This window comes from Panthera leo, chromosome F3 (genome assembly GCF_018350215.1).
Source record: "Panthera leo isolate Ple1 chromosome F3, P.leo_Ple1_pat1.1, whole genome shotgun sequence".
Classification (NCBI taxonomy): Eukaryota; Metazoa; Chordata; class Mammalia; order Carnivora; family Felidae; genus Panthera; species Panthera leo.
The window spans coordinates 69,126,577-69,139,074 of NC_056696.1; the positions used below are offsets into that span (position 1 = coordinate 69,126,577).

General features: G+C 47.0%; 1 protein-coding gene across 3 annotated transcripts in view; it reads right to left on the reverse strand.

Annotated features, from left to right (window-relative positions):
- Window positions 1-12,498, reverse strand: part of INTS3 (integrator complex subunit 3) — a 38,848-nt gene that overhangs the window by 22,435 nt on the left and 3,915 nt on the right. Inside the window, exons 2-5 of one of the 3 annotated variants that reach the window (XM_042924620.1) lie at window positions 7,559-7,642; window positions 6,087-6,170; window positions 856-969; window positions 577-661 (exon numbers count right to left, since the gene is read on the reverse strand). In XM_042924620.1, coding sequence (XP_042780554.1) covers window positions 577-661; window positions 856-969; window positions 6,087-6,170; window positions 7,559-7,642 — 367 coding nt within the window. Of the gene's footprint in view, window positions 1-576; window positions 662-855; window positions 970-4,003; window positions 4,150-6,086; window positions 6,171-7,558; window positions 7,643-12,498 lie in introns of those variants that run through there. The other 2 variants (XM_042924622.1, XM_042924621.1) reach the window with 2 other exon arrangements.

Below are 12,498 nucleotides of genomic sequence, written 5' to 3' on the forward strand. Positions count from 1 at the left end.
AGGCAGCATGGACAAGCCTCTTGGATATTCAGTGACTCGGACTGATGTCACTGCTGCCAATGAGATAATAAAACCTAAATGTCAGGGTCTCTCCAGTGACATACTTCTTTCCCCAAACCGGTCCCATCAGATGTCATAAATATTTGGAAGCAAGAGTTTGGAATGTGGAGGTGGAACCAAGGAAGATACCTGGGTTTCTGAAAGCATACAATGTCACGGGAACAAATCATCTGCCCTCCCCTCTCTTCCCATTCCTTCCAGATCCTTCCTGATCCAACATGCCATGAAACCCCAGAGTAAGGACTGGCCAAATCAGGCCAACTATTCTACATCATGCCCTGAGTTTGGCAGGAAGGAAAACAAGGCAAGGCAAGACGTATTGCTTCAAGAGACCCCCCCGCCCTGTGATTTTTCCATTGCTTTCTGCATCATTGTGTGGCCGGAAGAGGCCTGTCTCAGGAGAAAACAGTCCAGGCAACCTAGGAACTGAAACCCCAAGGCCCTTCACTGTCCTCTACAGCCTGCACCTAGCCTCTGGGCTCCTCTCTCTCCTTTCCACCCTTGCCATCAACTCACCAGCAATCTGCTTCATGAACGTCATGCACACACCGTCAGCTCCCAGAACCGCACTCTTCACTAGTTCCCGCACCAACCACACCAACTAAAAGGGAGAGGAGAAGACGGATGAAGAGAAGGGCCTGCAAATTTGAGGAAAGGGTGAATCCAACCACGTTACAGTTTAGGTGTACGAAGGCAGGGCATGTTATCCCCGATTCCTCTGTCCCTTCTCTTTAAGAGGGGATTCAAACTCTAGCATGTCTCTGAGCTGGATCTCTCTTTCCTTCCCGGCCTTACCTGAGTACGGCAGGTATCCTGCAGCTTCAGGTACTTCTCCATAAGTATCTGGTTGATCTTGTTCAGGACAATATTCATGCCGTCGCGACTCACCAGAGCCAAGTCCCGGTAACACTGTGAGAAGCAAGGTCGTGAGCAGCCGGCAGGCTGAGGACAGGCTCCCCCCCCCCCCACCTTAAATACCACTCATGGGATTCAAGTGGCCCCTGTGGATGCTGCCCTTCCACAGGGCTCCTCCACCCCAACCCCACCCTGGCCCTGTCACACACGGTGGGAAAAGGAATGCAACTACTCTCCGAGAAGGCAGAAAAGCCTCCTAGGAAAGGCTCCTTGACCCCCCGTGTCTCTTCTTAGAAACTGTCACCCTGTTCCATGCCACAAGCTGAGCAAAACCAGGTGGAGGCCGTCTGCTTTTCATCTGCCAGTGAAAGGTCACTGCAGGATGGGTTTGGTTGAACAGACCAGAAAGGATCTCAAAGAGGTTTTTAGACCTGTATTGACTCAGCCAGATGAAGCAAAGGGCTAGGAGCATTAGGGTAAAGGATCCAGGGACCAAGGCCCCAGAAAGAAAGGGCAGGACCAAACTGAACTTCTTTAATTAAACATCATTCTTCTTTTCTCTGGACTGCCCTTTGCTCTGCCAAGACTGAAAAAGGAGGGGTCCTTAGGTGCACCCAGCCCTGGGAGAGGTGAGGCAGAGTATGCCAATCTTTGAATGCTCCTGCTCCCCTTCCTGAGAGCGTTCTCACCTCTCTCTAGAGAGAGCAGACTCCCAGAGGAAGGCCTCAGGAGGCCTCACTACCCACTGAGCTCCAGGCTGTCAGGGTCTCAGCACAAAGGCACCTTGGAAACATACCTCCTACCTCGGAAAGCCAGTGGCATCAACAACGATAGCAAATATGCTAAGCTAACGTGCACTGACACTGTGCTCCGTATTACACATATGGTTGCATTTGAATCCCGTAACAACCCTCTGAAATAGGTGCTACCAGCTCTGTTCTTACAGATGAAGAAAGAAACAGGTACAAGGGAGTAAAGTAACTTGCCCCAGGTCACTGAAGAGACAGAAGAAGAGCCAGAATCCAAGTCCAGGCAGTCCCGTTCTAGATTCCATGCTTGTCACACCTCTCTGCCAGTGCTAGAAATAGCTGCGAGAAGAGGCTACTGGGGAGGGAGGTGAGGACCTAAGGTGGCTGTGAGACAACCACATCCCTAAGCTCTTTCACCCTCAGTGTCCGGAAGGGAAGTGCTCCTCCTGCGCTCCGGCCTTGATAATAGGAGGGACTCCTGAGCCCTTAGCTACTGTTACTTCCTCCGGCCTCTACGGCCCGTAAGTCAAACGACTGATCTGATAAAAACACCAACGCTTCAAGATCCCTCCTGTGCCACAACTTTTCATACCCTTTTCGTTCCCAAAGGAGAATTTAATTATCCTCTGACTCCATCTGAGATCAAAAAGTACAAGCAAAAGGGAGGGCGCCAGGGTGGCTCAGCCGGTTAAGCGTCCGACTCCTGATTTTGGTTCAGGTCATGAGCTCGTGGTTCTTGGGATGGAGCCCCATTTTGGGCTCTGCATCTCCCTCAGTCTCTGCCCCTGCCCCATGCACATGCGTGTGCATGCACGTACGTACTCTCTCTCAAAAATAAACGCTAGCAGTAAAAAAACAAGAAGTACAAGCAAGCAAGGGAATAATTAATTAATGGATAAGGGAACCCAGTGAGCTACTGTCAATGTGGTGGTTGGTAAACGGTGCTTCTGCCCTGGAGCCTCCCTGCCCTGGAGGTGTGACTTACAGGCTGGGCACAGAGGAGGAGGGAGACAAAGGCAGAGGAAGATCCATGTCAGGACAGACAGAGACCAGAGTCACCAGAGAGGAGCCCTGTCTGTTCCATAAAGAGCAGAAGTGCAGAAGAGACCCGGGACAGGGAAGGAGGACAAGTTTCTCAGGAGACACAGGGACAGATGAAGACAGAAGATCCTGTCTGCCTGATCCCATGTGCCACGTGGGGCCTTACCAACCACACTGTTGCTAACACATGCAGCTGAGCAGCAGGGCACCCCTTCCGGATGCTGTCAGTTGCCTCACCAACCCCTGTGCCAGTTTTCTGACTGGCTTGGAAGAGAAGTAGATGGGGGAAAAAAACCCAAAACAAAACTCAGTGGGGACCAGAGAAGAGAAGCAGAGAGTCTCAGAAGAAAGGAAAGGTGACAGGATGGCACGGAGGCAGCACTTGTGCCCCAGACCCTCCAGGCTGGGCCCAGGCAGCCTCCAACCCACCTTCTTAACCGAGAACTACCAAGGCCTGGGTCCTTGACTCTGAGGAAGAGAAACTGCCACACCCTCCCCTATCACCTTCACCTCCTAACTGCTAGTGCCTGCCTACTCAGCCTCCTACACCCCCCAACCCCTGAGCCAGGCCTGCTCCCAGCTGTTCCGTTCAGACATCAAATAGGAAACAGATACACTCAAAAACTGTAAACATAAGGGCTGCCGAGAGGGCAGATGAAAGCTAAGGTACAAGTGGAACAAAACCCACCCCATACATACTCCACTCTGCGCCCAAAGCCAGCCTGCTCTGTCCTTAACCGAGAGTTCTTGTTTACCTGCTCAACCTGCCCTTGCTGCGCCCACTAAGAAGTCCCAGAGGGCTGGCCCTGACGTCTGCACCGGCCTGCCACCTGCCAGCAATGACTGAGGCTCTTCATTCAGCTCCTGCTTTCCCAGAGCAGATTTCTAATGTGCTCAAGACTCAGTGTCTACTACCAACCTCTCCACCACCCCTGCCTCCCATCTCTCGGCCTGTGAAGATCCAGGAGCCAAATCTCCACCCTATCCTGAGGTTTCTGGTCCAGAGACAGAATTAACCGCAAGCAAACCCTTAGAAAACACACCCCTTCTTTTACGCTGATGCCTAAAACAATGCATCAGAGTCCGTCCTCACCAGTAACTCCGACTTGAAACTTCCTCAGGACAGAAGGATTTCACAAGATAATCACCCTTTTAGGGAAGAGGACCAAAGCACCTCAGAAACATGCCACACATTCTTCCCATGCTCTGACCTGGTTCAAGGTCTCTCAATGAGTCACTACCTGCTAGCTCCTCATTTCCCTAAAACCATGTCTTCTGACCCCCCTGATTCCACCTACTCTGTCTCAAGAGCCTTGACCCAGTGGCCTGTCAGCCTAGGATGTTCCAAAGAGGGGATTTACTTGGAAACGGCTAGCACGTGAACACCATCCTGGTGCAGCTGTCAAACAGCTTGAGACCCAAGGCAGGAAGGATCTGGGCCACCCTCATGAGGCTGTCCCAGGGCAGAAAGAAGACAAAGTGCTCTAGCCCTTTGCCATGTCTAGACAGCCAAATTCATGACATAATGAGCATTTATGATGCAGAGGCCTATGGCCTTTCACTGTCAGGCTAGGCAAAGAGCTGAAAATACCACGCACACCCTGCCCCCTTCACTGAGGTTTACTCATTTACCCTAGCTGATTCCAATCCCACCTGAAACCAACAAAAAAACCCAGCAGACTGGACAAATTTGCACTGAGGTGACTGCACAAGGCTTTAACTGTATTTATAAAAGCCCACATAAGAGAAAACAAAACCTTAACCCCAACCACTTCACCCCCGTCTCTGCCAACAATTTCTTTAAAATTGAGCAGCTAGACCGGGTCACGTTACTGTTTATAACCACTAAATTGGAGACATTCATTTGTCTTCAAGGGTCTGGATGATAAATCCAGTATGAAAATGAAATGCCAATTTAATTCAACAAGGTTCCAGCTCAGAAGTGGCCTGGGACGCCAAGGACCTGTGAGTACACACTGTTCTTCCACGTTACACACACCCTGGATGTGACTCCAGGTGGCATCGGTGGAGTACGAACACATCAGGGTGCCGGGCTCACAGGTCCTTCCCCTGAGGTTAATTCAAGCCGCTACGCCAGAGGGCTGTGGGCACCCTGTCCTTGTCCCTGATGAGGATTTTCTTTGGTACTCCTTGAACAAGTGACAATGTCTCTGTCCTCTAATTACCTTATAGGTAACCTGGGAGTGGTTTGGGAAGAAGGGACAGAGCCACCAACCTCATATGGCTTTTGAGAAGATTAAAGGAGATCCTGTCTGGATAGAGCCCAACAGAGCGCCGGGCACAGAGCATGTGTTTCCCCATGTTCAAGGAAAGGCCAGTAAGAACACTGAGTGTCCCCACTCCAAGCTCCTCTTCTCTTAGTATCATAGAGTCACTGCTAGACACCAGACATACCCTTCTAAACCACGGTCCCAAGACTCAAAGGACACAGAACTGCTGCAAAGGGGAATTCTGTAGAGGCAAAAGACAGAATTTTGTCGCTTTTTTAATTAAAAAAAAAAATTGTTTTTAACATTTATTCACTTTTCAGAGTGAGAGAGACAGAGCGCAAGCAAGGGAGGGGCAGAGAGAGAGGGAGACACAGAATCCGAAGCAGGCTCTAGGCTCCGAGCTGTCAGCACAAAACCTGACACGGGGCTTGAACCCACGGACTGTGAGATCATGACCTGAGCCGAAGTTGGACACCCAACCAACCGAGCCACCCAGGCGCCCCTTGCTACTTTTTTAAATGAAAGAATGGAATCCAAAGAGATCACCCTGCCTAATCCCTGACCCCAAAGAAGGATCCCACTTAATCCATTTCACCTAAAGGAGACTCTTCTGTGAAGACCCCAGACTAGTTTTCACACAGTACTCGTAAGGAAGTCTGGCCCCAGTGGGCTCCAGGGTTCTCTTGGCCACTATGCTATTGTTGCACCAATTGTCAGCATCAAGCTGTTAGATCCTACTGATGGCAGTGTTAAGCCTTTCTGTTCACTTTCCAGTGACAGACCCTGCAAAGTACTGGGTAAAAACTCTCAATGGACCTGACTGCACTTGCTCGCTTCTCTTCTCTGGACTAAGTCCCGACTCTCATAACCTTGACCATCACTCTACAACATACAACTCTTCAAATGCTTTTCCACTGTCACAAATGCCTTTTCTTGCCCTTTAGCTTGAAAATCAAGACATAGAGAAAGGATCGGAGTCAGAGAATGACTAATTCACTGAGAGTAAAACAGGAGCTGTGTGCATATCTGGAGAACAAGGTGATCCAGCTCTGGCCAAGAGGACTGGCACTATGTCAGCTAACCATAAGTTCCACCATATCCCCAGATTCTACCTGAGGAGAGTTTGTGAGTTCAGAGCAGGGAGTCTTACCTTCTGAGCTTGGGCGGGTTCGGTGAGGACAAGGGTGAAGAGGCCCAGGCAGATTTCCTCATGCTGGGGGGGGCCTTTGCACACCTGGGACATGAGGAAGGAAAATAACTAGTTGTCACTCACAGGAGAAAAGTTCTTGAATACAGTTTCTCCCAGAAAACTTGGATAATCTGCAAAGGAGAATCATCAACTCTTCTACCTGATGATTTCCTTCTCCTAAAAGTGATAAAGCATGTGTTTCAGGAGAGAGGTGGAAGGAAAGGACAGACCCTTATTGCCTTCTCCGAGGCTTAATACAGGCCAGCATTTAAAATGGGAAAAAGGGGCACCTGGCTGGCTCAGTCAATGGAGTATACAGCTCTTGATCTTGGAATTGTGGATTCAAGCTCCACACTGGGTGCAGAGATTACTTAAAAATAAAATCTTGCAGGGGCGCCTGGGTGGCTCAGTCAGTTGAGCGTCCAACTTGGGCTCGGGTCATGGTCTCGTGGTCTGTTGAGTTTGAGCCCCGCATCAGGCTGTGCTGACAGCTCAGAGCCTGGAGCGTGCTTTAGAGTCTGTGTCTCCCTCTCTCTCTGCCCCTCTCCTGCTCATGCTCTGTCTCTCTCTGTCTCAAAAATAAATATAACCATTAAAAAAAATTAAAATAAATAAATAAATAATAAAATAAAAATTTTCAGGGTGCCTGGGTGGCTCAGTTGGCTGAGCATCCAGTTTCAGCTTAGGTCATGATTTCACGGTTCATAAGTTTGAGCCCCACGTCAGGCTCTGTGCTGACAGCTCAAAGTCTGGAGCCAGCTTTGAATCCTATGTCTCCTTCTCTCTTTGCCCCTCCCCTGCTCACATTTTGTCTCTCTCTCTCTCTCTCAAAAATAAACAAACATTAAAAAAATTTTTTTTAATAAAGTAAAATAAAAATTTTCAAAAAATAATAAATAAAATGGGAAAAAAAATCCTACTGTACCACCTTTACCAGACCTTAACAGCCTTCAGTAGGAAAGGAGGAAGCTGCAAAGTCATTCATGGAGTAATAGGCCTTGGGCAGGTCACTGAACCTCTGGTATTTTTAAGGAGAAGCCATAACAAAAATATTTTGCTATAAATAAAAAGGAAATACTAAGCATTCACTATGTGCCAGGAATTACTCTAAGACCTTTATATGTACTATTTAAAATCCTTTCAACCTCACAGATTAGGAAATGTAAAGGATCAAATATGAGAGAATAATTTGCAAAGACAAAAAAGTCACTACAGAACTAGGAGTTATTTTTAAAAGCTATTTAAAGACACCTAAGTTCCAAGAGACAGATTCCCACAGTAAGACAGAGAAGAGAGAGGAGCTGGGAAGCCTGGTTCAGGGAGCTGGGACATTCAGTTCTGTCCCTCATGCCCAGCCACAAAGTGCTGTATCTTCTGGATCACGTCTCACAGCTCCCGGAGCAATGGAAGTGGGGCGGGGGGCATATACTTACGTGGGCGTTGAGGGCATCGTTGGCCTCCCTCTCTGAGACACCAGCAGTCATCGATGTCACAATGCTCATACATCTTTCTAACCTCTGCGAAGGGGTGAGAAAAAGTTCAGAGTGTGTCATACCACCACCTGCAAAGTATTTCTGGCCCCAAAAAGTTTTCAAGAAACTTAAACCTCATCATACCTCTAGCTCTAACTACCAGTTTACAAGTAAAGTCACACGGGGGTATAATCAGCAAACCAGAGTGTGGAAACCATGACCGGCAATCTGGTTCTTTAACATAGAAACTGCAAGGAAAAAAAAGCAGGGAGGGAGAAACCCATGTACTAAAAGAGATTTAAGACCATAGCCCATTGAAAGGCACCTGGCTGGCTCAGTCAGCTCAGCATGCGACTCTTGATTCTCAGGGTCATGAGTTCAAGCTCCACCTTGGGTATAGAGCTTACTTAAAAAACAGGGGCGCCTGGGTGGCTCAGTTGAGCATCCAACTTCAACTCAGGTCATAATCTTGCAGTTCGTGGGTTCAAGCCCTGCATCGGGTTCTGCGCTGACACCAGGGAGCCTGCTGGGATCTTCTGTCTCCCTCTCCCTCTGCCCCTCTCCTGCTCTCTCTCTCTCAAAAATAAATATTAAGAAAAAATTATAGGGATGCCTGAGTGGCTCAGTCAGTGGAGGGTCTGACTCTTGATTTCAGCTTAGGTATTGATCTTGCAGTCTTAAGATGGGGTCCCACATCAGGCTCCACACAGAGCATGGAGCCTGCTTGAGAGCTTTCTCCCTCCCTCCCTCCCTCCCTCCTTCTCTCTCTCTCTCTCCCTCCCTCCCTCTGCCCCTCTCCCCTGCTTACACTCCCGCTCTCTTAAAAAAAAAAAAAAATCCTAGCCCATTGAATAAAAGAAGAATCCACTGATATGCACATAACAACTAGATGAAAAGGGAAAGCTCTTTGACAGTGCAATGCTAGCTGATAAATGCATTAGGAATGACTGAGTCAGGCAAATATCATCAAGGGGTGCTAAAACCAGAGGTGAAATTATGCAAGACACTATTTACTTGGGTTCAAAAATACTTAATTACAAAGGGAAAAGAGTAACTACAGGAAATTCTAGAGGATATACCACCTTAACAAAGTGATCAAAGTCAACATCCCCAGTAAGGAGACAAACTGACGACACCACATGCCTCAACAGGGTGCACTGAAAAGGCTAGAACAGCACTTGTACAGTTTTCTGTCCCAAAATGCATTATCTCAATCTAATCATGAAGAAATTTCAGACAACCCAATTTGAGAGATATTCTACAAAATAACTGATCTGTCAAAAGCGTTTAAGGTCGTGAAAGACAAAGACAGACTAAGAATCTGCCTCAGATTAAAGAATTAAAGACAGAGTGCACCTAAATGCCACTTGTGGTCCTGGACTGCTATAATGGACATTGTTGGGACAACTGGGAATACCGCAGTATGTTCTATGACAGTAACAGATCTATGCTAAATGTTCCGATCTTGACGACAGAGCAGTGGTTATGTAGCTGAAGATCTTTGTTCTTAGGAAATACAGAATGAAGTGTTTAAACCCTGAGTGGTGTCGTGGCTGCAACTTACCGTCAAAAGGTTAAACAATAATATGTATACAGACAAATGTTAATAATCGTTGAATAATTTGGATGAAAAGTATATGGGAATTCTATTATAACATTTCTCTAAGCTTTAAATTTTAAAATAAAAAAACTTAAAAAATTAAAGAAATGGGCACCTGAGTGGTTCAGTTGGTTAAGTGACCAACTCTTGATTTCAGCTCAGGTCAAGCTCACGGTTCATGGGTTTGAGTCCCACGTCAGGCTCTGCGCTGACAGTGTGGAGCCTGCTTGGGATTCTCTCTCTCTTTCTCTCTCTCTCTCTGCCCCTCCCCTACTCATGCTGTCTCTGTTTCTCTCAAAATAAATAAACTTAAAAAAATTTAAAATAAATACCCTTAAAAATTAAAATAATTTAAAAAATAAAGCGTATCAATCAAATGCAACATGTGGTCCTTGTCTGAGTACTGACTTGAACATACCAATTATAAAAAGGAGTTATGAGACAACCAATTTGAACAATTAATATTTTATTGTTAAAAAAATTACTATTAATATTTTTAGGTATGACACTGAGGCTATACTTAAAAAAAACAAAAACCCCAAACTTTCCCTCACAGACATACATATGAAGTATCTACAGATGAAATTATTTATCTTGGATTTGTGTCAAAATAATCCAGAGATTGGGGGGGAGATAAAACAAGATTACCAGGGACTGATAAGTATGGAAGCAGTGATGGCTCCAGGGGAATTCTACTGTTCTACTTTTTAAGGTTTGAAATGTCCCCCCAAAAAGTTAAAAACAAATTTTATTTTTACTATTATTATTTTTAATCTTTTTAACATTTATTTAATTTTGAGAGAGAGACAGACGACCATGAGCCGGAGAGAGGCAGAGAGACAGAGGGAGACACAGAATCCAAAGCAGGCTCCAGGCTCTGAGCTGTTAGCACAGAGCTTGATGTGGGGCTCAGACTCACGGACCACGAGATCATGACCTGAGCCGAAGTCGGACATTTAACCGACTGAGCCACCCGGGCGCCCCAAAACAAATTTTAAAAAATGAGTATGAGGAAAGAAAAGGACTAATGGAGAAAAGGCCAAGCTCGTGCCTGAGGCTCTGGTCAAACAAAGGTGGGGACAGCTGCATCAAAGTCCACCCAAGAGCTACTCTAGTTTCAGAGGCCAACTCTAACATGGCACGCGCTCAACATTCTAAGACCTTAGTCACTACTTCCTGTTCTGAAGAAGCATTTAATACTAAATACTGAGAAGATATTGATAAACGTATCTCATATTAAATCAGTGAGCCTCTCCATTATCACCACCTAACTTACTTCCCGAGTCTTTTAAAACTGTATCTTGGGGCACCTGGGTGGCTCAGTCGGTTAAGCGTCCGACTTCAGCTCTGGTCATGATCTCAGGGTTCATGAGTTTGAGCCCCGCATCCAGCCCTGTGCTGACAGCTCAGAGCCTGGATCCTGCTTCAGATTCTGTCTCTGGCTCTCTCAGCCCCTCCCCTACACACGCCGTGTTGTCTCTCTCAAATTTAAATAAACATTTAAAAAATAAAAAATAAATAAAAAAAAAACAACAAAAACGTTTATCTTGAGGACTAACCCAAAAACTATTTAAGGAAAACCAATTCCCAATGATGGTGATGCTGGCAAAATGGACAAGGGCAGGCAATTTACTTCCCCTGATCCCAGAAGTCATTACAAAGTGTCTTGCTGACAAGTGGCTGCGTGGCAAGCACTGTGAGGAACCGTGAATAAGGACAACGGAAAGGGGTGTAGGAACGAAAGGTAATCGTGTGTCTCCCTCGACCACCATCCTAAGTTTGCCTACATGCATCCCTGACTAAGAGCACACAGGTGGGCACAGAGAACTGTGTTAAGGCAAGGAGCTCCCACGGCCACAACACTTCAACCTAAATCAGGCCTAAAGTCCTTCATATCTGAAGGTAGGACAACTTCACTGCCCATCAGGTCTGACCGGCCTCCAAATTAGGTCAGATCAGCAGGCTCAGCCTTAGCAGACAGCACCTGTGTACTTGTGAAAAGGAGCCGTGAGATCACATGAAAACTGAGCTGTGAGATCCATTATTTCTCAGTCCAGCTCCCGCATGATAAGGAGAAGGAAGGAGAAACAGGTGGATTTTCCCTTTTTAAATTATATCCCTCTGTAAGATAGTTACCAATGGCTGGAGAATCCGTTCCGCCAGCTGCTAAACCCTGCTTACCCAGCCCAGGTGAACGGGCAGCACAGCACCCTAAGGCTCCAGATATTACTTCCTACTCAAAGGAAGAAGATTCTGCTGAATCATCAGCGATGCAAGAGAAGTCAAACGGCAGCTAACTAACAGGTAAACTAACAAGCACGGTATAGAAGAAGCCCCTCACTACCCGCCTGCCTTAAGCCAATCTTGGGTGAGTTCCTTAGCCTCTCTAAACCCTGGTTTTCGATCTGAAAAACAGAAAAAGCCCTGTATCACAAGGTTGTTCTGAGGATCACACAAGACAAGCATGCAGCCTCAGTTAAATTATCACCTGTTCCATTTGTGAAAAAGCTCAGCAACTACACAACCCCATCTATGAAGACCAGACCACGCCCCCATCTCCTGCTACTTCTTCTAATGGCATGTGTTTAAAGACTCCTGAAAACTGAGCCCTCCTACTACAGGACACGGATAAGTCCCTAACAAGGCTGTACAGGTTCCTCTCCTAACCACTCTCTGTAAACTTGTGCCTTCCAGTAAAGGGTAGGGGAGGTGGGAGGAGGCCTGACTGACGGGCCCAGCACCAAGACCCTCACGCAAAGCTGGATACACAGCCCTAGGGGCTTGGCTATGTTTCTGGCTATGATGTAACCACAGAGACCTTGGACAGAACCAGGTTTCTCTAGGCCCCTCCTTGATGTTCTAAGCTCCACTCAGAGGCTTGAGTCAGTTCTATGGGTCACTGCCCAGTCAAAAACAAAAGTGGCCTCTTGGAACACGGAGGCCCAGTTAAGGATGTAGGAAGTGGGAGAGTCCAGAATTTGGATGCATGGATAAAAGCAATGAGGAAAGAAATGCGGGCCCCAGTCCTTTCCAGGCACAGAAATATAAAAGATCCTGCTCTTCCCAAACTACAGAAATTACTTTTTGCAACAGAGATGGGAGAATGAACTACAAATCATTGGGAGTGACAGAAGGACCACACCCCCTCAAAGAGGGCCACAGAAGTCAACTGCCTACTGCCAAGTAGCAATACCCTGTCCTCTACAATCCCCCAGAGGCCCCTGGTAAAGACGGAATCATACATGCAGTTTCCAACAATTGCTGGCAGAGTGGCTCTGTTCAGAGTAAGCCCTCCGTGACA